The 26,886-nt window shown below is 37.5% G+C and overlaps 2 protein-coding genes across 6 annotated transcripts in view; both read left to right on the forward strand.

The window, feature by feature from the left end:
- spg11 (SPG11 vesicle trafficking associated, spatacsin) overlaps nucleotides 1-1,526 on the forward strand; it is a 79,330-nt gene extending 77,804 nt beyond the window's left edge. For both annotated transcript variants that reach the window (XM_042108676.1, XM_042108677.1), the window contains exons 39-40: nucleotides 386-537; nucleotides 1,159-1,526. In XM_042108676.1, the coding sequence (XP_041964610.1) occupies nucleotides 386-537; nucleotides 1,159-1,336 (330 nt within the window). In that variant the 3' untranslated portion in view covers nucleotides 1,337-1,526. The remainder of the gene's footprint in view (nucleotides 1-385; nucleotides 538-1,158) is intronic.
- Nucleotides 1,527-1,619: 93 nt separating this feature from the next.
- On the forward strand, nucleotides 1,620-26,841 carry LOC121723322 (cellular retinoic acid-binding protein 1). Of its 4 annotated transcripts, none has more exons than XM_042108927.1 (4): nucleotides 1,620-1,992; nucleotides 7,158-7,336; nucleotides 22,155-22,268; nucleotides 26,223-26,840. In XM_042108927.1, the coding sequence occupies exons 1-4, from the start codon at nucleotides 1,884-1,886 to the stop codon at nucleotides 26,271-26,273; spliced, it is 453 nt and encodes a 150-aa protein (XP_041964861.1). In that variant the 5' UTR covers nucleotides 1,620-1,883; the 3' UTR covers nucleotides 26,274-26,840. The 4 variants fall into 4 exon arrangements, with proteins under 4 accessions (XP_041964861.1, XP_041964864.1, XP_041964863.1 ...); XM_042108930.1 differs by lacking the exon at nucleotides 1,620-1,992 and adding an exon at nucleotides 5,191-5,302 and having other exon boundaries at nucleotides 26,223-26,841; XM_042108929.1 differs by lacking the exon at nucleotides 1,620-1,992 and adding an exon at nucleotides 6,864-6,925.
- Nucleotides 26,842-26,886: the final 45 nt, after the last annotated feature.

The following is a 26,886-nucleotide window of genomic DNA, read 5'->3' on the forward strand; positions in this document are numbered from 1 at the left end:
CGTTAGCGCCGTTTCGTCGGATTCGTCTCAGCGCATGCGCAGTCGTGAATGCGGCGATGACATATTTTGACAGTTGAGTCACTTGTGCGAAGTCGTACTCATACCAAAGAAAGCCAACTGTAAAGTTTGATTTCGTACTTGTAATTTTTGAATTCATATTTTTTTTCATCCTTATTCTGATGGATAAAATACACACAATATATTTTATGCACGACTGGACTCATTCGAGAATTCACAAATATTTATTTTATGCACAACTACAGACAAATACGCACGTGTATCAAATCTATGGACACGAATATTTTGACAGCTATCTCGCTCCATATTAACTGATCTTATCTGAAATAATCTATTTTGTTGATCTGTTTTACTTTGTTTCTACAAGGTATTTGTAGTCACAGAAGCCTATGATTACAGTCCAGACTGGGCAGAGGTTTTTTACCAGAAGATCATCCTCAAAGGGGACTTCTTATTCCTTGAAGAATTTAAGCTCTACAGACCGCTACAGGCCAGTCTGTTTGAGGAGATTTCCAAAAAGTAAGTGTGTGTTTGTGTGTGTATGTGTGTGGGTGTGTGTGTGTCAGTGGTGCGTCGGTCCGATCACAAGCAGCCCGCGCTCGCCCAATATTTAAATCAACCCGACTGCAAATTGAAACGCAAATTAAATTAATTAAGAAAAAATTATACCCAATCCGCAATCCAACCCGCTTATTTAAAAAATATATAAGTGCGCTTTTGGTTAATGTAGCCTAACATGCAGTGTATCCTTATTGAGCTATGTAAAACTTTTACTAAAAAAAAAAGCTTTACTGAAGTTAAAGCACATACACTGTTTAAAGTCACAGACACGACGAACTAAGGTAACTTTTTTTATGCGCATACAAATGTGCGAATCTACCATGGCAGGCGCCCTTTATCCATGACATCCCTTATCAAATGCTCACGAACACTGGCCACAAATATACCCATATATCATTAAAATATTTTTTTATGACTCATAACCGCAGATGACCGCTCAATTTCAGGCAACCTGCACACCACTGGTGTGTGTGTGTGTGTGTGTGTGTGTGTGTGTGTGTGTGAGATTTACTTTTTTCATGATGAAAATTTTTATGGTTGTGTAAAATTGAATTTCATGTTGCATATTGTTGTTTCTAGGTTGACACAACACAGGCCCCCAAATGCCAGTCAAAACCTGAAGAAATTACTTCAGCACTGTGAGGATATCTACATATGCTATAAGCTGGCGTATGATCACAAGTTTTTTGATGTGGCTAACATGCTTCTACAAGACTCTAAAACTAGTAGCTATCTTAATGACAGGTTAATCAGTTGATTTTAGGGGTAAATGTGTGTCAAAAATGTATTCAGAATTTACATTTGTTTTTCATTTCCACCATAATACAATATGAAGATGTCTGTTTAATATATATTTCATGATTCATGGTTTGTAAAATCTACCTTAACTTCTAGAGAGTAAATAAGCCGTGACAGGCTTTTGTAATAAACATTTATGCTAAAATGTAGCTGTGATAATTTCTTAGTTAAATTGTTTGTTACTTGTGTCCCTAGTTTCAGTAATATAATTATCATTCACCACGTTGTAAATTGGTGTTTGCACACTGTTTACTAAGAGAAAATCTTTAAGGCAACACAATAGACACCTTCAATTTTTGTAAATATCCAGAGCCTAGGTTGGGTGCGTGCGCAACATGGGGTCAGAAAAATGGTGCAGCTAATAGACCGGCATGTTGAGCTGTCAAGGTATGCACTGTCATTGTTACCCAAGGGCTGCGAACCATACCTTAATAAATTAGTCTTAGCCATATATGTTTTGCTAACGAATCTCTGGCCACTTGCTAACGTCGTCTACCCATTTTGTTATGAGTTCAGGATTAGGCAGACAATTGCCATCAGCTATCTGGTTGACAAGCCCAGCGTGTATACATACACATGGCATGAACCGTGAAGGGGTCTATACAGGTGAACAAGGTAAAAAAAAACTAATAGTTATCATTGTGAAACTCTCTGAGTTAATTAACATTAAGACAATTACTTTTTGTATCTATACCTATCTACTTAAATATGTGCTACCCACACATGGTAGGTCTAACTTCCAAATATGTACAGTACACCTCGTAGAGCTAGTGTTTAGGGTGTTAAGATAACTTATCTTATTTTTACATTTAGTTTGTTTAAAGCAGATGAGGATGTTTCTCTATTAAAGCAACACCAAAGCACTTTTCCTGTTGCACACACGCTATTTGTTTATCCAGCACTGGCTTTGGAAATAACGATGTCTACAGACAAGGTAGAGTACGTTGCATGATTTTATGAAAGTATGATGTATTGCGACATCAGAAGCAAGTCAAATTTGTAGTTTCTTATGTCTCATTCCATCGAACTACAGATCCGCTACCCGATCTGGCAAACTTGCATAGTGCGGTTATAGCCGATAGAGGGTCGCGAAGCGAATGCAGGAGTGCCGTTCACCCTGTTATGAGTTGATGAACCACTTAAACGATTTTGGAAACATTATTTTAAGGTACAAAAAACTCTTTGGTGTTGCTTTAAATGTATTTTTTTTTTAAAAATAGACAACCCAGTCTTTCTGCAGTAGGTTACTGTGTTTTTGAGAGGAAAATGATCCATTTGGCCAGTTGTGTTTTGTAGGTGTGAGTCTGTGTTAAGAGTTTAGAAAAAGTATCTGAAGTATGGGTAAGCACTTGTTAGCGATTGAAAAAAAACTGTAACCTACTGCAGACAGACTGGGTTGTCTATTTTTTTTAAAATACATTTTGTTAAATATATACCAACACATCTTTCTCTGCACTAACTAACTTTACCAAAACACTGGAAATCCGACACAAAAAATAACACTTGTTTTCACTTCACAAGGTACATGCAGTCAATCAAAGTACACCAGGTTTCAAAATACTGGCTATTGTTGACATTACAAAACGGCATAGACTTTTATGTTTCAGTTTTACACGTATTTGCATGCAAAACATGCAATCCACCGTTTTTACACTAAATTTCTTGGTATGTATGTCCACATGTAATGTTCACATTCAAAAGCATTCCAGTAAAAAGCAAATCATTTTTTTCCTTTACTGTTTACTACAGGAGGTACAGTAGAAATACTGTTTACAGTATGATAGAACAGAAAAAGTTTTACAGTATTGCTTACAGTGAACAAAATATCCATGAAACACACAAGAGCATTCTGAACAAAAAACAACAGCAAAAAGCCCAGATAAAAAAAGGGAGGTGGGGACTAAAAAAAAGCACAAAATTACTGTATCTAATCTCTGCGATCTTCAGGTATAGGCCACATGTTTTCATCAACATTGCATCTGATATTACAGTATCCAAGGTGATGCTAAAACCCCTTGGTAGCAGAAGCAGAGGTTTTTATACTGAATCTTAAGGTTTCGAATATTGTTTTTGCTATTGTGGGACATTGTGTGTTAACATTCGTAAATACAGCAAAAACAATCCATAATTTTGTTGGGAGGTATAGCTTGTTTGTTAAGAAAATGTAAGCATTGTGGAAATGTGTTCACTGACTGCATATTGTGTGAAAACGACATGAAAAGTGTGAATGGTATGGCCACAAAAGACAGATGCTGTGTGTTTAGAGTGTTTTGTTTTGAAAATGTGACAACTGGTTAGACAAACGCTTGTTAGCGACTAAAAAATAAATACTCGAGTCGTCTGCTGTAGAAAAGAAATGTGAAATTAACCAGATATATTTTTCTGCAATGTTAAATCCATCTCAGAAAACCAATAGGCTATTGGGTATCCGTTTTTCATTGCAAAAAATAAAATCTAACCAAGTGTTATTAATCTTATACGAAGATTTTAAAAATCTATTTGGTATTGTTTTTAGTATGAAGAGACTTAACTAGTGCTCTCTCGAAAGAACATTTTGACTTAATTTAACAAGACTTATTTTAAGGAGTCAAGAGAAGACCAATTTGGTCAATGCACTGGCAGCCAAATTTGCTTGTTTTTAAGACAAAGTCTTCTTAAATTAAGTCAAATAATTTTACAGGAAAGTGCTAGGTAAGTCTCTTTATACTGAAAACAATACCAACTAGATTTGTTGATCTTGATATAAGTTTATTAACACTTGGTTAGATTTTATTAGATAAGCAGTTTTTGCAGTGTTGAAACGTACAGTAGAAGCACAATACAGAGGATTATCTTCAAAATCAGTACTCCATATCCTCAAGTCCCAGATGCTGTATGCAGAAGGCTAGAGAGGGATATACAAAGATGGGGGAGTGAACAGAGATATATGGAGTATACACTTCCCCGAGCGCCGCTGTAGCAAGGCAGCTCACTGCTTTGGGTTAGTGTGTGCTTCACCTCACTGTGTGTTTACTGTGTGCTCTGTGTGTTCACTAATTCACGGGTGGGATAAATGCAAAGACCAAATTCCTTGTATACGCAAGTATACTTGGCCTAGAAACCTGATTTACATTTACACACTAAACAAACTGTGTATGTGCCAGGTTAAATCATTTAACATTTGAAAAAGGAGACAATATTGCACTGTGGCTGGGTGCAAATTCAGTGATTTCTACATAGTATTAATGTATGTACAGTGCAGATAAGTATACATCTAAAATGTGTGTGAAGGAACACAATTAGTCAATCTAGAGGTCTACTTGTAAAAGTCAAGAGGTGGGGAATGCTGCCCTTGTTAACCCTCAGTGTTTCCAATTCTTCTATATAGAATAGATTCCACTCTAATGGGTTTTACTTTCTAATACTGAAATAGGAATGTTATATCAATCAGTTTTTAAAAAAAATCTGAAATGTTTTAATAAATTATTATTAATTTATTTTAGTTAGTTAGTTATTCAGGATCTTACACAGCTTACATTCTCTCCATGTGCTTTGCCAAAACTGTTCTTGAGAAGAGGAAGAAACCTTGAGCAGAGACCCATTAAAAAAGTGGGGGGAGGGGGGCAGGCATTTGTCTGTGGCTCGTCTGGAAGAGAGATACGATGATGAGAGGGGAACAAGGCAAGCGATGGATAGAAGGGAGGAGGAAAAGAGGATGACTGCTAGTGAGGGGCTGTGCTCTAAATGAGAGGGTGAGTGAGTGCAAGAGCTGAAGTCAGACGGAGGGGGAGAGACAGAGACATTCAGACAGGAGCAAACAGCTGAGTCCCGAAAATTATTTTTTTGAAAATCATTTCTGCAGTCAGCTCCCACAAGATGACCAACTTTGCAGGGACCTGGAAGATAAAGAGCAGTGAGAATTTTGATGAACTTCTGAAAGCCCTGGGTAAGCTTTTCCTGTCATTTCCCAGCCTTTACCAAGAAAGGCTGTGCGAGCATCACTGTATGAACCAGAGTAGGCATGCATTATAGAGCTCTCTCACATGGTGGCTAAGAACCACCCACTAAATGGTGCAATAGCTCTGACCAGTGTCAAATAAAATGTTTGTGTAGTTGTAGAGGATGTCAAGTAAATAAATATCAATATTAATTGTTTGCATGTAGGTCAGGGTTGTGGACAGGCATACCAACAGCCGTATGAATTTCTGTCTACCGCATTGCCTTCGGTTTGTTTTGTTTAACAAAGGCTTTATTCAAGAGGAGCACACACTGATCAGAGTGTCTGCCATAGAAATAGTTTAAGTGGGTCAGGCATTTGTGTAACAACATATATGCAACTGATTTCCAATTAGTGCAGAGACAAAACCACAAACCATTTAACAAGTCATTTTTGTGGCAATAAAGGCATTTCGTTCATGCCATATTTCAGTGCACATTTTGCACATTTGCCGTTCTACTTTGATAAATGCTACTGCAATGTTAAGAAATATAAACTTCCTCTTAAGTTCAATAATGATTAAAATGCATCCTACTCTGATTTGTGATGTGTTTAAAAAAATGAAATGCATGTATTTACACTTTTCAGATCCTTTTTTTTTAGAGAAACCCAAGATATCGAAATCATATATGTGTCATATCTAGTCATATAGTTGTCGTCACTATCTGTGGAAAATATTAATGGAAGATGGGTCCTATTTCACACAATCTGGTTGCCTATGTCTCTCAACTGTGCCAAAAAACATAATGTGCAAGCTACATTTGTTACTGTATATGTGGCAGCTCAAGTCATTCCAAATAACAGAGTGCAGAGTACAAATACAGAGACAATGAAATGCAGTTAGCATCTAACCAAAAGTGCAAACAGCAATGTGAACAGTATAGACAGGTAGTGCAGTGTAAACAGTATTGTGACACAGTGCAGTGTAGCCGGTAGTATATAGTTAAGCAAGTGCAAGGGTAGTGGCACCTCCTTGTTGTCTGTCCTGTGGTCCATGGTCGTGTACAGTATGGCTTATGAATAAATCCTTGAATGTCATCTGCACTAAAGCCTTATTTAGATCACTATTGATGCACCATGCAGGTTACTCCATACCAGATCATTTCTCCAAATCAGAACTTTATACAGAATACTGTAAAACTCACCCTATAAGCTCATAAGGCAGAAGCAAAACCATACAACTGACCAAGAAACATACATATCAACTTCACTATATAATTGGGCAAGTACTCAATTTGATGGTGTTTAGGTCCATATTCTTAGGCAAAACCTTCAAAGCTAGAGTATGATATTGTTATCCTTTTTGCTTTAACCTGTTGAGGAGTACGGTCACAAATATGTGATCAGATGCAGCTGGGCCCCTGGGAGTACGATCACAAATATGTGATTAGAACGTTTTCGAAAAAGGTTCTATAACATGACGCAACAATTACCCTCAGGGACTTTTCTGCCATTAAACAATTTTAAGAACACTGAAACTATAGAACGTTTGCGTAGAATTCTAGAAGGAGCCAGGAAAATAATTCACTCTCTGGAGAATGGCATTGTCTTAAAGAATTCACTCCTCAACAGGTTAAACCAGTTTGCTACTATACGAAATAAGTTAACATCATGGAATATACACTTAATATGAGCAAGGCAGTATGTGAAACAGATTGGCATTGCACAGAACAGTAGCCCCAACCAAACAGGGGCATGTAAGTATATTCCTCATCCAGCATTCAGTTGTTTTTGTTGATGCTTGGACTGAGGATAAGAATTCAGTGATGGTCTTAGTCTGATGAGGGTTTTTGTGCTCATACAGGTGTAAATGCCATGTTGAGGAAAGTGGCAGTGGCAGCTGCCTCTAAGCCCCATGTGGAAATCCGCCAGAATGGAGAACAGTTCTACATAAAGACCTCTACAACTGTCCGCACAACAGAAATCAACTTCCACATTGGAGAAGAGTTTGATGAGGAGACTGTTGATGGGAGAAAATGTAAGGTATGTACAGCAAGTGGAATCAAAGGCCACAAAGTGACAACAGCAATAACTGCAACACCAAAAGGAAATCCAGTGCTTACATACATGACGTATTGTTTATCATTTTGAAAGGAGTTCTATGTTTTGACATGGATGCTGTAATTCAAAACAGCCAACCACAAATCAAATGTTGCAATACCTCTGACCATTGTCAAATAAGATTATTTTTGTAGTTGTGGAGGATGTGAAGTAAAAATATCTGCTTGATGTAGGGCACTATTTGAAATACTACTAATAATAGGGCAGCCCGGGATATAGACTGGCATACCAAAAGCTGCATGATTTTTTTGTCTTCCACATTGCCTTTGGTTTGTTTTGTTTTGTTTAACAAAGGCTTTATTCAAAGGAGCACACATTTGTCTACCATAGAAATAGTTTAAGTGGGTCAAGCATTTGTGTAACAATATATATGCAACTGATTTCAGATTAGAGCGCAGACAAAGGAGCAAACCATGTAACAAGTGGTAATGAAGGCATTTCCTCAATGTCATATTTCAGTGTACAAATTTACCATTCTGCTTTGATAAGCACCACTGGAACGTTAAGGACTACATTTCCTCTGAACTTTAATGTGAAATAGAGAGAAAACAGACATAACTTTGGGATAGTTTTGGGTAATTGGCCAATTATCAACGCAACATTTTTTAGAATGAAGGCCCACCCAAAGCCAGTTGATTCACAGAATGGCCCTTCAAGGAATAGCAGTGGCGATGGAAAAGTAATGACAATGGGGAAAAAGGAGTAGCCATACAGACTTTGGCAATAGGGAAAACCGGTTAGCAAACGCAAAACAAAAAACAAAAGCAAGCAGAAAAGGCAAATGCAATAGGGGAAACTATTTATATTTCAAAATGTTCTTTTTTTACTTTTTTATTTTTCTTATTTATTCTTTAATGTATTCCTCTTTGTATTTTCAGATTTATTTTCTTATTCTTTTACAGATTTACTATTTTTTGTAGCACTCCATAGTTGTCATCGTGTTACAGGTTAATTTGACAGGGACTGGAGATTAAGATGGTGTTACTGTATACTGAAAAGGGTTGTGCATCTTGATCATACCACCTTGCAGCCATGTGATAGATTTACTCCTCTCTAGATCAAAGCTTGTAGTGCACCACTGTATCAACATCATGCCTTATGTCAGGTAAGGCTGAACGCCTTGCAGAGCAATTAGAACTTGATAAAATGCAATCATTTTGATGCAATCATGTCATTGTGGACATTATTATTGGTATCTATTATTGCTATCTGTTTATCGGCATACATGAATGATGAGGAATATCATTTAAAATGAATTCCAGCCAAGTGAGAGGCTATGGGATGACCTGATTATATGAGTAAAAAACACACTCATCTTCACTGTTGTTAGCCTGAGGACAGATAGGCAGACAGACCTAACAGTGCCGTGCCAAACAAGATCAGAGCTCTGTTGATGAAAAACCAGCTGCTGGCTATGTCTGCTAATGTAAATTAAGTCTGAAGAGGAGAGGACTTTTTATCACAGCTCTCTAGACCCAGACGCCATCATTTGTGTTGGATAAATGGAACCTCAGCCTAGTGCTACAGTGCCGCATACCCCCTGCTGTCCCTCACTGTGTTGGGACTGGTCCAAACCAAGCCCGTGGCAAAATGGATTACACATAAAAGGACCAGTGGCATAGAGGAAAGAGCTGAACTACGCAGACAAGAGGTTAGAAGTGTCCTCTAATCTGTTGAAGAGTGGATGTGTGGGTTAGCACACTGGCAGAAACTTTCTCCTGGTAATGCAGTATTAACAATCAGACAAATCTTACCAGAACGAAAACAAGCTCTGTTGATAAAGAAAGATATTTTAAAAGATGTTGCCACAAAGACACAGGAAACTTTGGACCATTTTAGCTTTGAGCAGAAAGCATTCAAGCCTCAGAGAGTGACTTTGACTAATTGAGTCTTTTTAATAAGCAGGTTGCTATAGAAACAGTCTTTTCAACAGCTTACCTACCACAGAGAAAAGAAAGAGTTTTGTCTATGTCAGAAATGGAGGTGCTCTTAATGTTCTGTCAAATCAACGATGTGACATAGCAAATGATCCGTTTTTAATGTAGTTAATGTCTTCCATCTCTCTCATTCCAAGTCTCATATAAAAAGATAGAATGTAAATTAGTCTGTGTGCTCTGCACAGGGCAAACATAAAACTGTTGTATAGCCTACTGAAGCAGGGCTCGAAATTAGCACCCACCAAGCGCCAATGGCGAGTACCTAGGCTATATTTTTGTATTGGCAGGTGAATTATGGCAGGTACTGTGCCACTTTGGCGTGTGGAAAATGGCTGCTTATCAACTGCAAGAATAGGCTACTTCAGTCTGTCAAAACCCATTGGCACCCTCACATTTTTGCAGTGCAGTGATTAAGGCCTATAGCAAAGATTCTTGATTACTGACCAAGAGCAACTTAATACGTTCACTCCGCTTCAACACTGTCTGATATAGGCTACAAAATGATTGGACCTCTGAACATTGGGAAGGTAAGTTCATTTAAATGGAACATGCAGCAGAACTTGTTAACTTCTGCAGCGTTCTGAAAAGCTGTAGCCTATAATAGGCTAGGCTACTTTCAAATTAGTTATGAAAGGCATTGTTTAGTTTTGGCCGTTAAAAAATATGTCTGGCCGTTAATTTTTTTTAGGCCAAAAAGTTCATTTCGACCCCTGTACTAAAGGTTTTTAAATCCGCTGTAATACAGTTATGGAAAATTTAGACTTGCTTCTGATAACTATCAATTTACTGTGGATCTCAGTAACATATGAAATGACAAGCCAATATTAACTAATCACATCACATAAGTTTGCAAACATGGACAGTTCTGTCATCCCAATACTGGAAGAATTCATATTAATTAAAAAATGAAGACTTCCAGGAAACACACACAGCCTGATTTTTTTTTGTGCATTTTTGTTGATGGATAGATAGATAGATAGATAGATAGATAGATAGATGGGGATCAATAAAGTATCTATCTATCTATCTATCTATCTATCTATCTTTCTATCTCTAGAAGCATCTCAAGGACCATTGATAGAAGTAGGATGCACCAGAGCTCAATGGCAAGTGTCATTTCCATTTTAAGAGTCTGAAACGTAACAAAATGTGGTAAAAGTGAAACGCTGTGAATACTTTCCTTATGCACTGTAAGAGCCTGTACAGCAAGGAGAATATGTTGACTCAGAGCCAGAAATGGATGAAGGAAAATTAGGCCATGGCTAATCTGTTCTCACTGAGGATGACTCTGGGAAAAGCATACACACTCTGATGTACTGAATTTAACATTCTGTGTAGCCCTTGGGAGTATCTGATTGCCTCTATGACATATTGTAAAAAAGGCATAAAACTGAAGGACAGACTATTAAAACATTACATGCAAATAGAAGATTTTTTGAAGGACTGGAAAATGTCTCTTTCAGTGAATATGTAATCATATTAGCAAACACAAATAACACTATAGAGTAAGATCCCTAAGCTAAACAGATAGAAAATTACATACATTTGAGCTATACTGACATTTTAAATAAACCCCAAATGAATTATTACAAATGAATTATTTTTGTCTTACAAATAAATCGGCTCTTATTGAGAAATTACTATAATCATCCCTGATCCTCCTAATCCTCTCTAAGAAAAATAAGGAGCAAAATAATAGATTCTGTAAGAAGAAATGTCTATTTTGAGATCTTAAGATGAACTTAACTTATGATGATCTTAAGATTAACTTAAGTCATACTTAGGCAAAGACGAGAGAAGGGCTATTTCTCAGTTTAAATTGCGAAAATAAAAGAAAATGGACATTTTCACAGTTCAATAGAACAGCTCTACCAACCAATTGTGTATACCGGTAAACCAATGTTTTAATTACAGTGCATGAAAATGCACTGTACTGTTCTTCCTAGGCTTCTTCTTCTTATTACAGTGCATGAAAATGCACTGTACTGTTCTTCCTAGGCTTCTTATTATTATTCCGCTTACCACTTTTTCCGCACGCAATTTCTCTTGAACAGTTTAACTTAGAAACTTCATTCAAACTTTGTAACGTAGGTCTTCAAACAGATCGGGTTGCTATGTCTTTTCAACTTTGAAACTTTTATACTTTTTAAACTATTAAAGAAAAACTTTTTAAAAATCCCCATAGACTTAACATTGCCGATTGTGACATCATAATACGGCCGTTAAGCAATTAGAATCCTATGGCAGGTGTTCAGGCCACCTGCAGCCTCAGGCTTTAAGCATACAATCTGGGTCAATTAAGACTACACATCCTATTCAACTGTTTCCTCTGCCCAAAATTGTTTCAAAATAAAAGTCCTCACTACAATAATCCACTGTTAAACGGGTCAGTGACAGATAAGGGTTGGTAAGATGAGAAAATTAAAAATATCTTTAAAACTTTAAAACAAAACATGCCTGAGGTTTGCTAAAGTGTATACTTTGTATTTCTGTTGTATTCATATTATTTAATATGACGTGTATGCTATTTTTTAACAAAAGATAGAACTAACAGCCTGTTAAATTGTCAAATGGTGTAACCACAAAAATGACAAATATCTAATATTTCACACCTCCTAGAGTTCATGCAATTGCTCTCATGAAATTATTAGTTTATTTTGTAATATCCTATGAGAATATGTTTTATTATATTTATTTCTAAATTTAAATTATATTGGTTTTTCATTGTACTGAGCAAGACCATATGCTGTAAACATCTTGTTTTCTGTCTATTCTTTGACCATTTGAGTAAAAATGGTTTAAACAACCATTATTACAGTAAAGTAGAGTATTAAATCATTATCCATATTATTTTTTTTTGTACATTATTAGTATTTTAGACAAAATACTGGTTACACCAATTGACATAAATCGGTTTCACCAATTGACCATAAAACGTTTATAGCAATAGGACAAGAAATTGACACAGAAAATAGGCATCAAGGTAAACTGAATGGGATATTTTGATATGTATTTATGTCATTCATCATATTCCATATCAAATATCATTTCATAACATCAATGAAGAAACTTGTGTTCTATTTGAACCCATTATTTTCAAAGAGAGTGAGATAAAGGGCCCTATTTTCGCGATGCAAAACCTGGCGCAAAGCGTATTATTATTCTGACGCAAAGTTTTTTCCTATCTTACACTTCACTTTTATTAAATAATGCGCCCAGAGGTGTGGCAATTACCGACATAAGGTGTGGTCTGGCACATGATCTAAAAATCGCTATCTTATACCGTCTAAAAAGCATTATGCCACTGACCAAGAAAAGCCTGGTCTATAGCGAAAGGCGCATATGAAACACGTCACTGTTACGAGATGTACAGTAAGCAGCAATTCCTCTGCAGAATAAATGTCCTTAGGTTATTTATTCAGTCATTCGAACATTATAGGGGGAAGTTTTGCTTTTTTCAGGCTATGTTTTGCTGGTAACCCATTGTCAGTCAATATTGAAAGTAATTAACTGTGTATAACTGTTTTGTCGTTGACTATGACACCACAGTGAAGTTAGTTTCACTTTGCCTATATTTTCAATTAATAGACAAGTGCAGATGTGTGTAGTCTATACTCTACTCGGTTTTAGTAAAGAATTTCTTAGTGCAATACCTGTTCCATATGGTCTTGCGTACAAGCAGATTCCTTCAAATACACCGCTGACTATCAAAATACTGATGCGCTGTTTGAAGTTGCCCTGCATGCTGTTAAAGGGAATGACCGATGTCCTCCTCATTGGTTTAAAGGATGTTAAGCCCAAAACACACCCATGACTGATTAAGAAACATAAGAGCCACCTTTTTGCGCAGGGCACCTGACGTTTGATAACAAAACCACCCCGAATGTGGACTGGACAAACCCCTAAATGTATTTATGCTATTTGCTAGTGACCATGCATTTTATATTGCTAAATTAGGGCCCAAAGTGTGTGTGAGAGAGAATAAGAGTGAGTGAAAGAGTGGGTATGATAATTTCTTAATAACCAACCAACAGCAGGATCTGCGTTCACATGCACTCTGTGGAGAGACAAGTATTTCTTGCTTGTAAGTGGTATCCATTGGGGGACGAGGCACATTTTATATATAATAAATGTATTTATATTATTTATTTATAATTTGAACATACTGTTTACATACATCATAATAAAATATTAAAAAAGAATTATGGAAGTTTAAATTTAAAATGAAAAGCTTTGACATTTCAAAAATCGCTTAAATTGCAATCTAATGAAACTCTTTTAAAGCTATTGTTCATGCTAAACAGTTAGTCACTATTTAAATTATAAAAATAATATAATTAGCACCTAAAATTACATACTCTTGGCCCTGAATCTGATCAAACTGGTCTCAAACAGAAAAGAGTCAAATGGTGTAACCAGTTACACCATTTGACATTTCTATTTAAAAGCAAAATTTGCAGGCATTATTATGGACAACTATGTACACACTTCACCTTTATGTGAATATTCAAACACAGTTTTTACATTAAATTGAATATTGTATGATTATTTTGATTTATCAACATTTTTAAAAGGTCATACCATTTGACATGTAACCTAAGCTTGCCTGGCCATGGCCTAAAAACACTATTATGTTACTTTAAGAGAGTTGCTAACCTTGACTCATAGCAGTTGGGGTCTTGAAGGGTCCTTCTCTATGACATAATTTCCTGTCACATGATTCTCTGACATAATACATACAAAATTGCTCCTTAAATGGTGGTTATACCACTTGACATTTTAAGTGGTTGATGTGACGGACATGATTCCCCATATTAATTCAAACATTCAGAACAATGGGGTTTCATTACTTGTATTAAATATAGAAAAGTTCTTGTGCAAGATCATGCCAGATTATTTTAGAAGGGAGTTTGGAGAGAATTTCACATTTTTTTCAGCAAGTGTAATTATTTGGTTCATGTTTTTGTGGTTACACCGTGTTGACAATTTTACCCAAATTCAGTTAATACTCTTTCAAAATTAAATAAATCCAAAACTTTAAGATTAGGGTTTGATGAAAATGATATTTGAAAATAATTTGTCAAATTATTTTCAAATTTTAACAATTTTAAATGTATGTAACCCATATGTACACAAAAAAATGAGCGTCACGTCATTGACCCAAACAATGTAACCCATTAAACTACTGAACTTTTTACATTCAACTTTTAAACGGTCTACTTTTAAACTATCATTAAACTATCTATCTATTAAACTAGCTGTCTATCAACAACTTTTAACTTGTCATCAACTATGTCAACACTTGTCATCAACTATGACTCCTACCCACTGTAGCTAGTTAGCATGGTTAACATAGTTAGCATGTTAGCATTACTAACATGGTTAGCATTTTTAGCAAAACTGATAAAAATGATTAGCTAGGTTAGCGAAGTCATATGGTTAGCATACTTAGCATGTTAGCATTGTTAGCATGCTAGTTAACATAGTTAGCATAACTACTAAAAATGATTAGCTAGGTTAGCTAAGTCACATGGTTAGCATACTTAGCATGTTAGTTAGCATAGTTAGCATAACTACTAAAAATGATTAGCTAGGTTAGCTAAGTCACATGGTTAGCATACTTAACATGTTAGCATTGTTAGCATGCTAGTTAGCATAACTACTAAAAATGATTAGCTAGGTTAGCTAAGTCATATGGTTAACATAGTTAGCATGTTAGCATTGCTAGCATAATTAGCATGTTTAGTAAAACTGCTAGAAAATGTTAGTTAAGTTAGCTAAGTAGCATGGTTAGCATAGTTAACATTGCTAGCATGTTTAGCAAAACTGCTAGAAAACGTTAGCTAAGTAGCATGGTTAGCATGTTAGCTAATGTTTTATAGCAGTGTTAGCAATGCTAAGTAACATGGTTAGCATAGTTAAAAATCTTAGCATAACTGCTAGCAAACATTAGAGCCATTCCAACTTTCAGTTGTCGTCAAATATCTACCTATACACAGCCATTAAACTATTTAAATATCAACATTCATTAAACTTCCAGTCTGTCAACAACTTTTAAACTATTTACCTTCAACTTTTAAATGGTCTACTTTTAAACTATCATTAAACTATCTATTAAACTAGCTGTCTATCAACAACTTTTAAACTATCTACTGTCTATCAACAACTTTTAAACTATCTACATTCAGCTTTTAAACAGTCTACTTTTAAACTATCAACTTTTATTAAGCTATGCAACCACCATGTCTATCCTAGCATCACCGTAGTAACCATCTCTGTATTATCTGTTTTAACTATACATATTATACACTATATGATATTTTACATCACAACTTTAGCATTTTCATGCACTGGTAATTCCTTGGAATTGCATTTCTAGTTCTTATTATTTTTCTTCTTCTAACGTAGCTAATGCAGCTTCAACAGTTTAACGTAGAAACTTCATTCAAACTATGTTACATAGGTCTTACTTAGGACATGTGCACAGCTTTGTAACTTTTATACTTTTTAAACTATTAATTAAAAACTACTCAAAATTTCCCCATAGACTTAACATTGGGCTGTGACATCACAATAGAGCCATTAAGCAATTAGAATCCTATGGCAGGTGTTCAGGCCACCTGGATCAACTGCCAGTCTCAGGATTTAAGCATACAAACTGCGTGTCCGTATTCGCGGCGTCATAGCCTACTCTGGAGCTAGCCTAAATAATTGAGCACATTGTACTGCATCCATGCAGAGGCCCCCTTTGTCTTCTCCAATTCTAGAGTGTAACAAAATGTAACAAAACGTAATAAATCCTAACGGGTGTAGAGGAGCTAGAGGAGAGGCTGAAACTGACTGACAAACTTAAAATACAAACTCTGGAGATAACGTGGGTAGGATTGAAGCGATAAACGAATGACGTGGATTTCTGTAACTGTCCATGAAAACAGAAGGCATAGCAGGTAAATATCGTAGCAAATAGCCTGGAAATGAAACGGCTTTAAAAACATGTATTTCACTTGTCTCATTGGAGTGAACGCAGAACATAGGCTGTGGCGCAAATAAATGAATTAGTGATCTGCATCTCCGTTCACCAACATCTAAGTTTGTGCTAACCCATTCGCACATATAATAGTCTGTTATGTTTTCTCCATTGTTAACGGGAGATATGTCTCCATGTAGTGTAGTGATAATGCATAAGGTAGCCATGTTCACGTCACATGAGCCAGCTTGTTCTGTAGACTAAAAGTATTTCTGTCCCTCCCAAACTGCGTTAAACTGGTGTGTTAAGTAGACAGAATTTAAAAAAAAACTCCTGGGGAACCCCCCGACACGACAAACACATGCACTTTTGAAAAGCTTTTAAACGTCCACATGTGTACCCATCTTTTATGTTCGTAATTTTATGTAATGTCATGTTTATTTTTTGTATTGGTTTGTCTAGTTAAATGTTTTCCCTATTTATTTACGCTATTTTTGATAGTTTTCGTGTTATTCTTAGTCCTTTTTACTGCTTCTAAGTCAGCTGATGTCGTTGACATTTGTCCATTGGGAGCTTGCTATGGCTAGCTTTTGCCCTAGCTTGGCATCGGACATCCTTCTATCTATCCGTGAGCGGTGCAGCACTTCACTGTCTGGTCGAGTGGATCTCTCGGGACAGCTGAAACTAGGCTACTCTGCGAAAGATCTGCCGTGGCCGCCGAGTTGTTGCTGACCTGCGAGCTGCCATGCCAACTGCAGACTCTGACATCCTTCCATCCATCCGTGAACAGTGCACTTCACTGTCTGGTCGAGGGGATCTCTCGGGACAGCTGGACCTAGGCTAGCTACTCGGCGAAAGATCTGCCGTGGCCGCCGAGCTGTTGCTGACCTGCGAGCTGCCTTGCCAACTGCAGACTAACGTTAACGGTGAAGAGCTGCAATCTCACGGAGCAACAAACGGTCGCTATTAAGTCCACCGAATTGCGGATCTACGCGATCGCCCAGTACTTTGGACTGTGCTTCCCATAGACTGTATATATAGAACGGGTATGCCGGCGACTACGCTGCTCCGTCCGGCATTTTTTGTATTTGTTATTTTTTAAATGTATTTGTCATGTCTTGATGTCATGGGTACGCTGGCGACAAATATTCTATAGTTAACTAAGATGAATCATAAGACGATTCATCAATGGAACGAAATGGCACTAGTTCCGGACTCCTAAATAGGCGTGTCAAAACATAAACTTTTCTCTGAATAAGCAATAATAACATATACATATAATTTTGTATACTATTTTACAGTCATTGTTTGTGTGTGATGCCAATGAAACACTCTTTCGGACACGCAATGAATAATTTCATTTTGCCCCGTTAACCGAGCTAGCTAGCTAGCTAGCTAACGTTAGCATAGTAAACGGAAAGTGAATGGGAATGTTCGCTAGCTAGCTAGCAGCTAAGAACTTTGGTTAAACTTATATATTGTTGCAAACAAACCTGAAATAACATATGTTCAGCAACTTTGTGGTAGTCTACTAGTTCTAGCAAAAAATATGTTAGGTTAGTTTATCAACCATCTCTGAGTCTAGAGCCTCTGAGAAAAGGTGGCTGTGCACCAGAGCTTTGAGGAGACAGTGACAGATCACGAACAAAGCTATTTTTGTCTTTATTTGTTTCGTTGGAAAATACAATTTCAATGTCGGAATGTTAGGGAGACATGTGGCTTCTAGAAAATGGGTTCAAAACTTACATCACTGAATGTAGGGTTAAGGGATTGGTCATATTCCGTGAAAATGTTCATTTCTGCCATAGGAATACATAGACACTGGACCTACCGCTAGACTCCTAAATGGGCGTGACTGCTTCGAACCCCACGTCACAACGTGCCAGAATTTACCCTCTTATGAATCGTCTCGCTTTATCAACCGTCTCTGCTGGCGACTACGCCGCTCCATCCGGCATCGTTTGTCTTGTTGTTATGTGTCTTGTTTGTGGAGCGCTTTGGGTTGCACTATGTGCATGTTAAATGCGCTTTAAAAATAAATCTGACTTGACTTGACTTGACTTTTAACTTAGGCTACCAGTGTTGTAAAAGTTCAACGCTTGTTTTCGTGCAGTAGGCTAGCCTTTTAAAAAACATATAGCCCAGGGGCCTCAGGTGGTATTAAGGCGCCCCTGCAGCTAGGTTCACACTGCTGTGGTTTAGTGGTTCACCAAAGCTTAATTTGCCCATCACTACTAGATAGCTGCCAAGGCTACATGAAAAGACCAAACTGCAAGATCTACATATTTTATTTTCACAATTACTATCTATAGGCCTTCCCTTTTTGGTGTACTGACTAGACATTATTGAACAAACATATTAATCTGTATTTCAGTATCTAAGTAGGCTAAAGTTTTTATTTTATTTAGTATTGTTATTTATTTATTTATTTATTTGGGGGGGGGGGGGGGGGGGGGCTTCGTGATACCTCCCTGAAATGGCTTTTTGCAGGTTGGGATGTCTGGGTAGAGACAATGGAGCTTCCCGATATCATTATGGTGGCAATGGAGATAGAAACACAACTCTGCTGTGCGCACAAGAAAGAAATCGTTACTTATTCTAAAACATAGGCTACAAAACTTTACCTTAGCATTTAGACACTGTCAATTAGGAAACATTATTTCCAACCATGGTTTATCCACAGAACGTACAGAGCCGGACAGTAATGGAGTACATTTACTTGAGTACAGTACTTGAGTACAATTTTGAGGGATCTGTACTTTACTCGAGTATCATTTTTGGGGAGTACTCATGACTTTACTCAAGTACATTTGAGGGGCAAATATTGTACTCCACTACATTTCTATCCATAAACGTGAGCACCCGTTACTTAAAAAAAAGGAGAAAAAAAAATCTCGGAAACCCTCAATTTGTTTTTTCCCTCTCAAACGTGATTGGATTGTGCAGGCACCACTGATTGGGATAGCCTATAGCCTTCAGCTTTCCACCAAAGTCAACTCCATGTTCAGATTTAGATAAGAGACGAAACCATGGACGAAACAATGGATGAAGTGACTATTTCAATTTTCTGAACAATTTCATGATAGTTTTCACTTCAAGTGTTTCAATTACAAAATAGTATTTTCTATTTGAAATACGTGTTTTAAATACATGTATTAGAAATACTGCCCATCCCTGGCAACATGGTAAAAAGATGAAAATGACTTTATTTTACTTTCAATTCCTTTTACATTCTCCAAGGTATTAAAATTAAAAATGTTCATAACTCCATGTAGGACGTTTCTGTACATAAATGTAAGCACTGTGGCAGTAGTAATGCAATATTTAGAAAATGTAGGCTACTCTTGATACTCAAGTACTTTTAAAAACAAGTACTTTAGTACTTTTACTTAAGTAGACATCTGACTGTTGTACTTTTACTTGTACTTGAGTAAAATTTACCAAAGGGTATCTGTACTTTTACTCAAGTAATGAAGCTGTGTACTCTGTCCGCCTCTGAGAACGTATTATAGTATTTCAATGCATGACCAACACATAGGAAACAAGGCAGACAAACCAATCTTCCTATATTGCGGTGTCATTCATCTCTTTTTACATTTATTCATTTAGCAGACACTGTTGTCCAAAGTGACTTACATATCCCAGCTATATTACAAGGATTACATTGTCCTGGAGGGTTAGGGTTAAGTGCCTTGCTCAAAGGCACACCATTGGAAGCTGGGAATTGGACCCAAAACTTTTTAGGCTACTGCACGCTAGCCCAGCTCCTTAACCCCTACACTACCACCGCTTAGCTGCTTGGCCCCCAATAAATATCACAATGACAAGTTTTAAGACCCTTTGCTGTCATTGCTAGAAATGTACTTTAGATGCTTCCCTTTTTTCCTTGATTATCTTTCTGATATGTACACACCTTTGGGGTCTTTTTGTGATAAAGTATATTGATTAGGCATGATTTGGAAAGGCACACACCTGTCTACATAAGGTTTGTGCCTTAGCTCAGCTGACGATGCATATCACTGCAAACAAGGCCATGAGTTCAAAGGAACTTTCTGTAGAGCTCAGAGACAGGATTATGTTGTGGCATAGAGATTGGGAACGCCATCAAGAGCACAGTGGCCTCCATAATTCGTAAAGCGGCCATGTTTAAGCAATAAGCCCCGAGAGGCCATTCTATATCGTGAATATAGAACAGCTGAGGGGTGTTGTTAGGCATGAAGCGAGCGAAGCGAAGCTGAGTGCTGTTAAACAACCCTCAGCTGTGCTATATTCACGATATATAACGGCCTCTCGGGGCTTATTGCTTTTATAAAACGGCTACCACACATAGGACATTAAAAATGAATACAAAATAAACAAATACTGTAATCATGAAATTTAAAAGCTATTTCATCTACAAATGTCCATTCTTCCGCGGAGTCAGAATAGTTTCACCGCTAGGAGATTCTTATCGGAATTGTTGCTCAGCAACTTTTAACCGTTATGCATTCTAAGCGCATTATAGAACGAAATGCGGTCTCAGCCGCGCTATATCGGGAAAATATACAACGGCATTGAACGCGATTCAACCAATCATAATCAAGGATTATTACTATCTGTTTTATAAGTAGAATTCAACTTGTCTTGAACACACTACTTGTGCGGTGGAAGTCTTCTATTGATGTATTCATTTCACCTCAACTCTTGAGGTACAATCCATGTGTTTTTAGAGTATGGTCTGAAGCATACAGTAGGTCCTGTTCAGATCTGGTCAGAATGATTGGATATTACTTCACACCTTTTAAGCATCCTGTGTACACACTTGGGTCTCACTTCCCTGCAGTATAGCAAAATGTACATAGGCCTACTGTAATTACCTATCACACAACCACCAAATGCATTGTTTGTAACTAATTGCCAGCTAGAATTAAATTAAACTAGGTATTAAGAATCAGTAATTTGAGTGCTATGTTTTGAAATATGATTTCAGGTAATGCAAATCCAAGTGTAAATCAGTAAATCCAAGGTTTCATTCCATCCTAACATTTATCTACACAAATCTTTGCTGACCTGGCATTGAGTTTTTCAGAAGCCTTAAAATATTGTTATCTATGAGCCAGCTGAAGCAGCCTTGTGTGAGTTTGCGCTATCGTCATTGTTTGCTAAAATGTAACTCTAAATGTGGAGTGTTATATAGGCCCCTTCTCAACAGGATGGTACAGTATGTACCGTAATAGTCCACATGTCTGCATGATTAGCTATAGTTGTGTAATTTTTAATTAATCAGTTAATTTGAATATGTAAATTCAGATGCGTAATATTGAGATTTCAAAGGCTACTGTAGACTCATCTGCTTTTTTTTGACCTACATAGTAGTGTGTAAAGCATCTTTTGTAGCGACCCTCATGACCATATCAGTAGTAACAACATCAGCAGTCACAGTTCCACTATCACAAATAATGACAATGGTCAAATTGAGGAAAAAACAAAATTGCAGATAGTTTAATCATGGCGCCACTCGAGTTGTCTCCTGATGGGTCTTATATATGACAACAGTTTTTACAAGTGTAATTCTATGTCTGTAAGATAAAATACCTATATTATAATGGTACAACCAGTCAGCAAGATCTGAAAATTGAGGATGGAAAACAGATCAGTTGAACTTTGTTTAGTCTTCTAAATCAACTCTGTTTTAATGTTTTGATTTGACTTTTTGTAAAGTGACTTGGATGAAATTAAATTATTATTATTATTATTGTAATCATATAATTAGCCTTTCATGATTGGAGGCATTTATGCCTCTCCTCTTGTCCTTGAGTGGGTAAAATTGATCTTTTCATGACTCTGGCCCTAACAGAGCTTGGCCACTTGGGAGTCGGAAAATAAGATATACTGCAAGCAGACACTTGTGGATGGAGATGGCCCAAAAACATTTTGGTCAAGAGAACTTCAAGGAGATGAACTTATACTGGTGAGTTATAGGTTTAGCATATAAACACCTTGTGTGAAGATAAAAAAAAAACATTGTCTGGATTTGTTCTATTTTTAAAGCAGTCCTCTATTTTTTCATGGATGGAACATTTGGAACATTGGGGGTGGGGTGGAGGACATAACATTTAAGATAATAGTTATCCTGTAGGCCTGCTTCATTGAAGGCCTTTTTATTATTATCTATAGACAGAAAATATAGTGCTAAAACATCATTGAGAACTGGAGCCTGATTTAAAAAAATGTGTCCCAAAAAGCCTTTCCACCTTGGTTCCTCTTACTACAAACCCTGTTATCCACCCTCACTGATAGACAGAGCATGGTCTGTATAGTCTAACCTGTATGGATCTTAGAACATTTAGTGAGCTATATTTTGATGACTATTTTCCAACACTTGAGAAACATTCATAAACTAGAACAGTTTTTCAGATACTTGCAGATTACAGCTTTTTCCGCACATCATACCCTCAATTTTTTACTCCTCCCACCTCTACCAACTCCTTTATGCCTCTTCCAAATGTTATAGGCATGATCTCCTACATTTACAATAAAATTTACACCCTACGTCCAGTAACGTTAAATTTAATGAAATCTCAGTGGGAGAAAGACCCTTGTAAGCAGATTCCAGAGGGGGGTCCATTTGTGTGCATTCCATTCCGTTGTGGTTTGGCTCATTGGGTCTGTCCGAAACGGAAGGCAGCTGTCTGCTGTCTCGCTGCCTTTAGCTCTCTAACAAATCTCTTGCCGTAGCAGGCATCAAGGTACCAGCTACAAACTTTGTTTCGAACAGCCTAGAAAGATAGCAACACAGACCGCCGTTGCCAGGATACAAGAAAGCAGAATAACATAACATTCGACTTCAGCACTAGCTGCTAACAATTAAATAGAATTTTGGACGTTGGTTGAAAGCTGCATGAAAGATACATTTTTGCTGCCTTCAAATTTCAGCAAAACAATCTTTCTTAGAAGGCAGATTTTCATAGAAATATTTGATTTGAACATACCTTGATGCCTCGCTCCCCTACGACGGAGTATTAGGGCCACACATGAAGACAAAAAATATTTTTGCCATGACGAGATTAAACTCGACATTTCGAGAATAAAATTGAAATATCATGTTGACTTTAATCTTGACATGCCGACATTAAACTCGAAATACAGTTTAAACCTACAGTTTAAGCTATGTACACTTCCCACAACTCCAATATTTGACAACCATGAATGGTAGGCCTACTTCAAATAGGTGTTATTTCAGATAGATTGCTGCTACGTCTTGGTGAATGTCCTCATTGCCTTCATCGTGACGCACGTAGCTATGTCTCGCGGTTATGGAAATACCATGCACTATGCTATTTAATAGCTAGAATAATACTTTTCCAATGATATACTGTTTAGTACAAAATGTTATTTCAGTGTTTTTACGTGAGTAAGACCACCGCACATCCAAATAAGTGCCCTTCATGACCCACAGGCTGTCAGTCTCCATAGGTTAACATGGCAAAATGTATCTTTCTAAAACTGCTTTTCCATGCCTCTTTATTCTCAAAATGTCAAGTTTAATTTCGACACGTCAAGATGGAAGTCGACATGATATTTTTAAACTTTATTCTCGAAATGTCAAGTTTAATCTAGTCATGGCAAAAAATATTTTTTTTCTTCATGTGTGGCATGTTTCTATAGTTCAATCATCTACAAAGACTACGGAGCCCAGGAGATGTCACTGCAGGTCTTTTTTTTTGTATATCGAGAGAATGTGTGCTCATTTTACAAAATTACAAAAAAAGCCCGTGCCAAGCGACTCCTCAACAAACTCCATGACTATCAAGTGGGCACGAATGGAACTCAAACCATCCAAGTCTTGCAGCATTTCAATAATCAAGGGCAAAATCAACAACAATGGCAGGTTCTGCATTGAAAATTAAATCGTACCAGCGGTCCTCTAGAAGCCAATAAAAAGCCAAGGGCGCTGGTATGATGCAAACCTCAAAGACGCACAGCAGATCCAACAGCTGAAAGAAGACACAATCACTGGCCTCAAGCACATAGACCAGAGGTGGACAAACTACAGCCTGCCACACAACTTAATCCGGTCTGTCGAGCATTTAATTAGGTTATCATAGGCTGGTCGCTATTTTTTCCTAGGATAGATGATGTTGAGGTTATCTTTACTGCAAATTACTATATCCCATGGGCACAAACGTCACAAACATCGAAGGCTGATCGATTATGTGAGGAGATAGCATAGCCCTGTATGGAAATGGTGCCCTTTCACTCCCAATCTCCCTAACAACACGATAGACAGTTTAAGCTTTTTAAAACAATTCTCCCAACAATTCTAGAACAATTTAAAATAATTTAAAGTTAGCGTACAATAAGAACAAGTGCATCAGTGAGATGATGCTTAAACAATCCCGATACACAGTGGTGAGAGGCTACCGTCATCCTCAACACAGGAAGGAAGTGGAACCCGACAAGACCAGTCAAAGAAGCAAAATCAGCCCTACGACATCACAACATTGTGGGTCAGGTTCAGGCCTTGGGCTAGAAATACCTAGGCTGACCTGGCAGAAAGCTACACCAGCAGAGCGGCATCAACTAGTGGTGGAAGAGGTGCGCCAGCAAGAAGAAGCTGGCAGGACTGCCAAAGTGGTATCTCAAGCCTCACAAGGATGCTGGACAAGGTGGGAGGATGTTGTGAAAAGGGGAGGACACTGTGGAGGAGGTACATGAGCGAAAAATGCTGCGATACTCCAGCCTGGCAGCAGAAGCAGAGCAGCGTGGCTGGAACATCAAGATGGGTCCAATCGAAGTGGGGTGCAGGGGCTTTGTGGCCAACTCCATGGTAAAACTTCTGAGGGAGCTGGGTACCAGGGGTCAGGCAAACCGAAGAATAACAAAAGCCCTTGCAGTCACAGCGGAGAGAAGTAGCCACTGGCTATGGCTGAAGAGGAAGGACCCCCACTTGGGGCAAGAGTTAACTGCCAGGGGAGGCCAGTGACTCGGACACACACCCATAATTGATCAACCTGTGGTGGGCCTGCTTTAGCAGAGGGTGTATTGTGAGTAAAAAGCTGACACACCCAGTGACGCTGAGGTACACAACTGATGATGTGTCCCAGTCAAAATTCACAGGTCAACAGCAACCCCCCCCCCCCCCCCCCCCCACACACACACAGCAGGATAAACAGACCAAGCAAAGCCGATTCTTTGGGATTGTAACAGCCAGTCCTACATACAAATCTGAATACATCAGGGGAGATGATAATGGCAGAGATTGACTTTGAAAATGTTCAGGTTTTTCTTGGAGTTCATGGTATCATGCACCCTAATGAGGTTTCCATGGCTTTTGGAATAAAAACAACCCCATAATATTAGATCTTCCACCATAATAATCATTAGGCATAGGGTTCTTTTCAGTAGTCATTCATCTGTGTACACCAAACCTTGAGTGTTTCATGCCAAAGAGCGCAATTTTCATTTCATCTGACAATTATATCAGGGAAAGTCAATGTAGGATTCAGTACCTCCTGACATTTACATTTTGCAATTAAATGACAGGAAAGGCTTTTCCCTAATAATAATAATGCATTTTATTTATTGTGAAAAAGGAAGCCATGGATTACAGCTGAAAGTTCACAGACACTCTGATTAACTGAAGTTGAATATAAATGCAAAAAAAGCTTATGTTATTATATCTATTTATGAGATATTCCTTTTTCTCAGAATAATTTTGCTTTCCTTCAAGATAGGATTTTCCCTCATTGTTTTCATTGTGAGATTATGATAAATCACAAAAAGATGACTTTTAATAACTGTTTTTAGTAAATTTTACCAGGGTCCAATAGATGTAGAGGGCACTGTATTTATATTATGAAAACAAAGAAAAATGCTAACTCTAGAAATCATTTTTATGTACATACCTTTTCTTCTTTGATAGATATTTGGTGCAGACAACGTGTTGTGCACACGGATTTACATGCGAGAATAGAAGCAATCTGAAGTTGACAAGAACAGTTTCCCAGTTTCATCTAACCTAGCTACATGGACAACAGTTGACAACGCAAGGCTCACGCATGTCTTGAGGCGCCCTCTCATAGTCTACGCAAGCTACGTGGTCGATGTGACCCCACTAGAGACGAATGACATGACACTCACACTCAATGTGTCGCATTACAAAAAATTGGACAACACATTTGCTATGCAAGTATGCGTCAAACCCTCCTTGCGTAGCTCGATGTGTTTGCATAGCTTGCATAGAGTATGAAATGGCCCTTACAGTTCCTTTCTCCAGACTCAACATCAATATGCCGCTTATGCATGTGGGATGTCTGCACTACTACTCCAGCGCATTCGGTTACTGCATCTCTCCCAATGGCTTATTTGTGGTGACGCTATAACATGAAACTTGTAAAACTTTTGTTTTACAAGTAGGCCTACTGTGATTTTGTATCAGTAACATGTCCTCTCAACATTCAGTCTGCTATCCTTTTACTGTTATTCTCAGAAATTAGTGTTCTCTTGGTATTGCAAACATGAAAAAATGAATAAAAAAAACTAAATTAAGAAAATGTGTAATCATCCTCGTTATTATTTAAATCCTC

This window comes from Alosa sapidissima, chromosome 11 (assembly GCF_018492685.1).
Source record: "Alosa sapidissima isolate fAloSap1 chromosome 11, fAloSap1.pri, whole genome shotgun sequence".
Lineage (NCBI taxonomy): Eukaryota > Metazoa > Chordata > Actinopteri > Clupeiformes > Clupeidae > Alosa > Alosa sapidissima.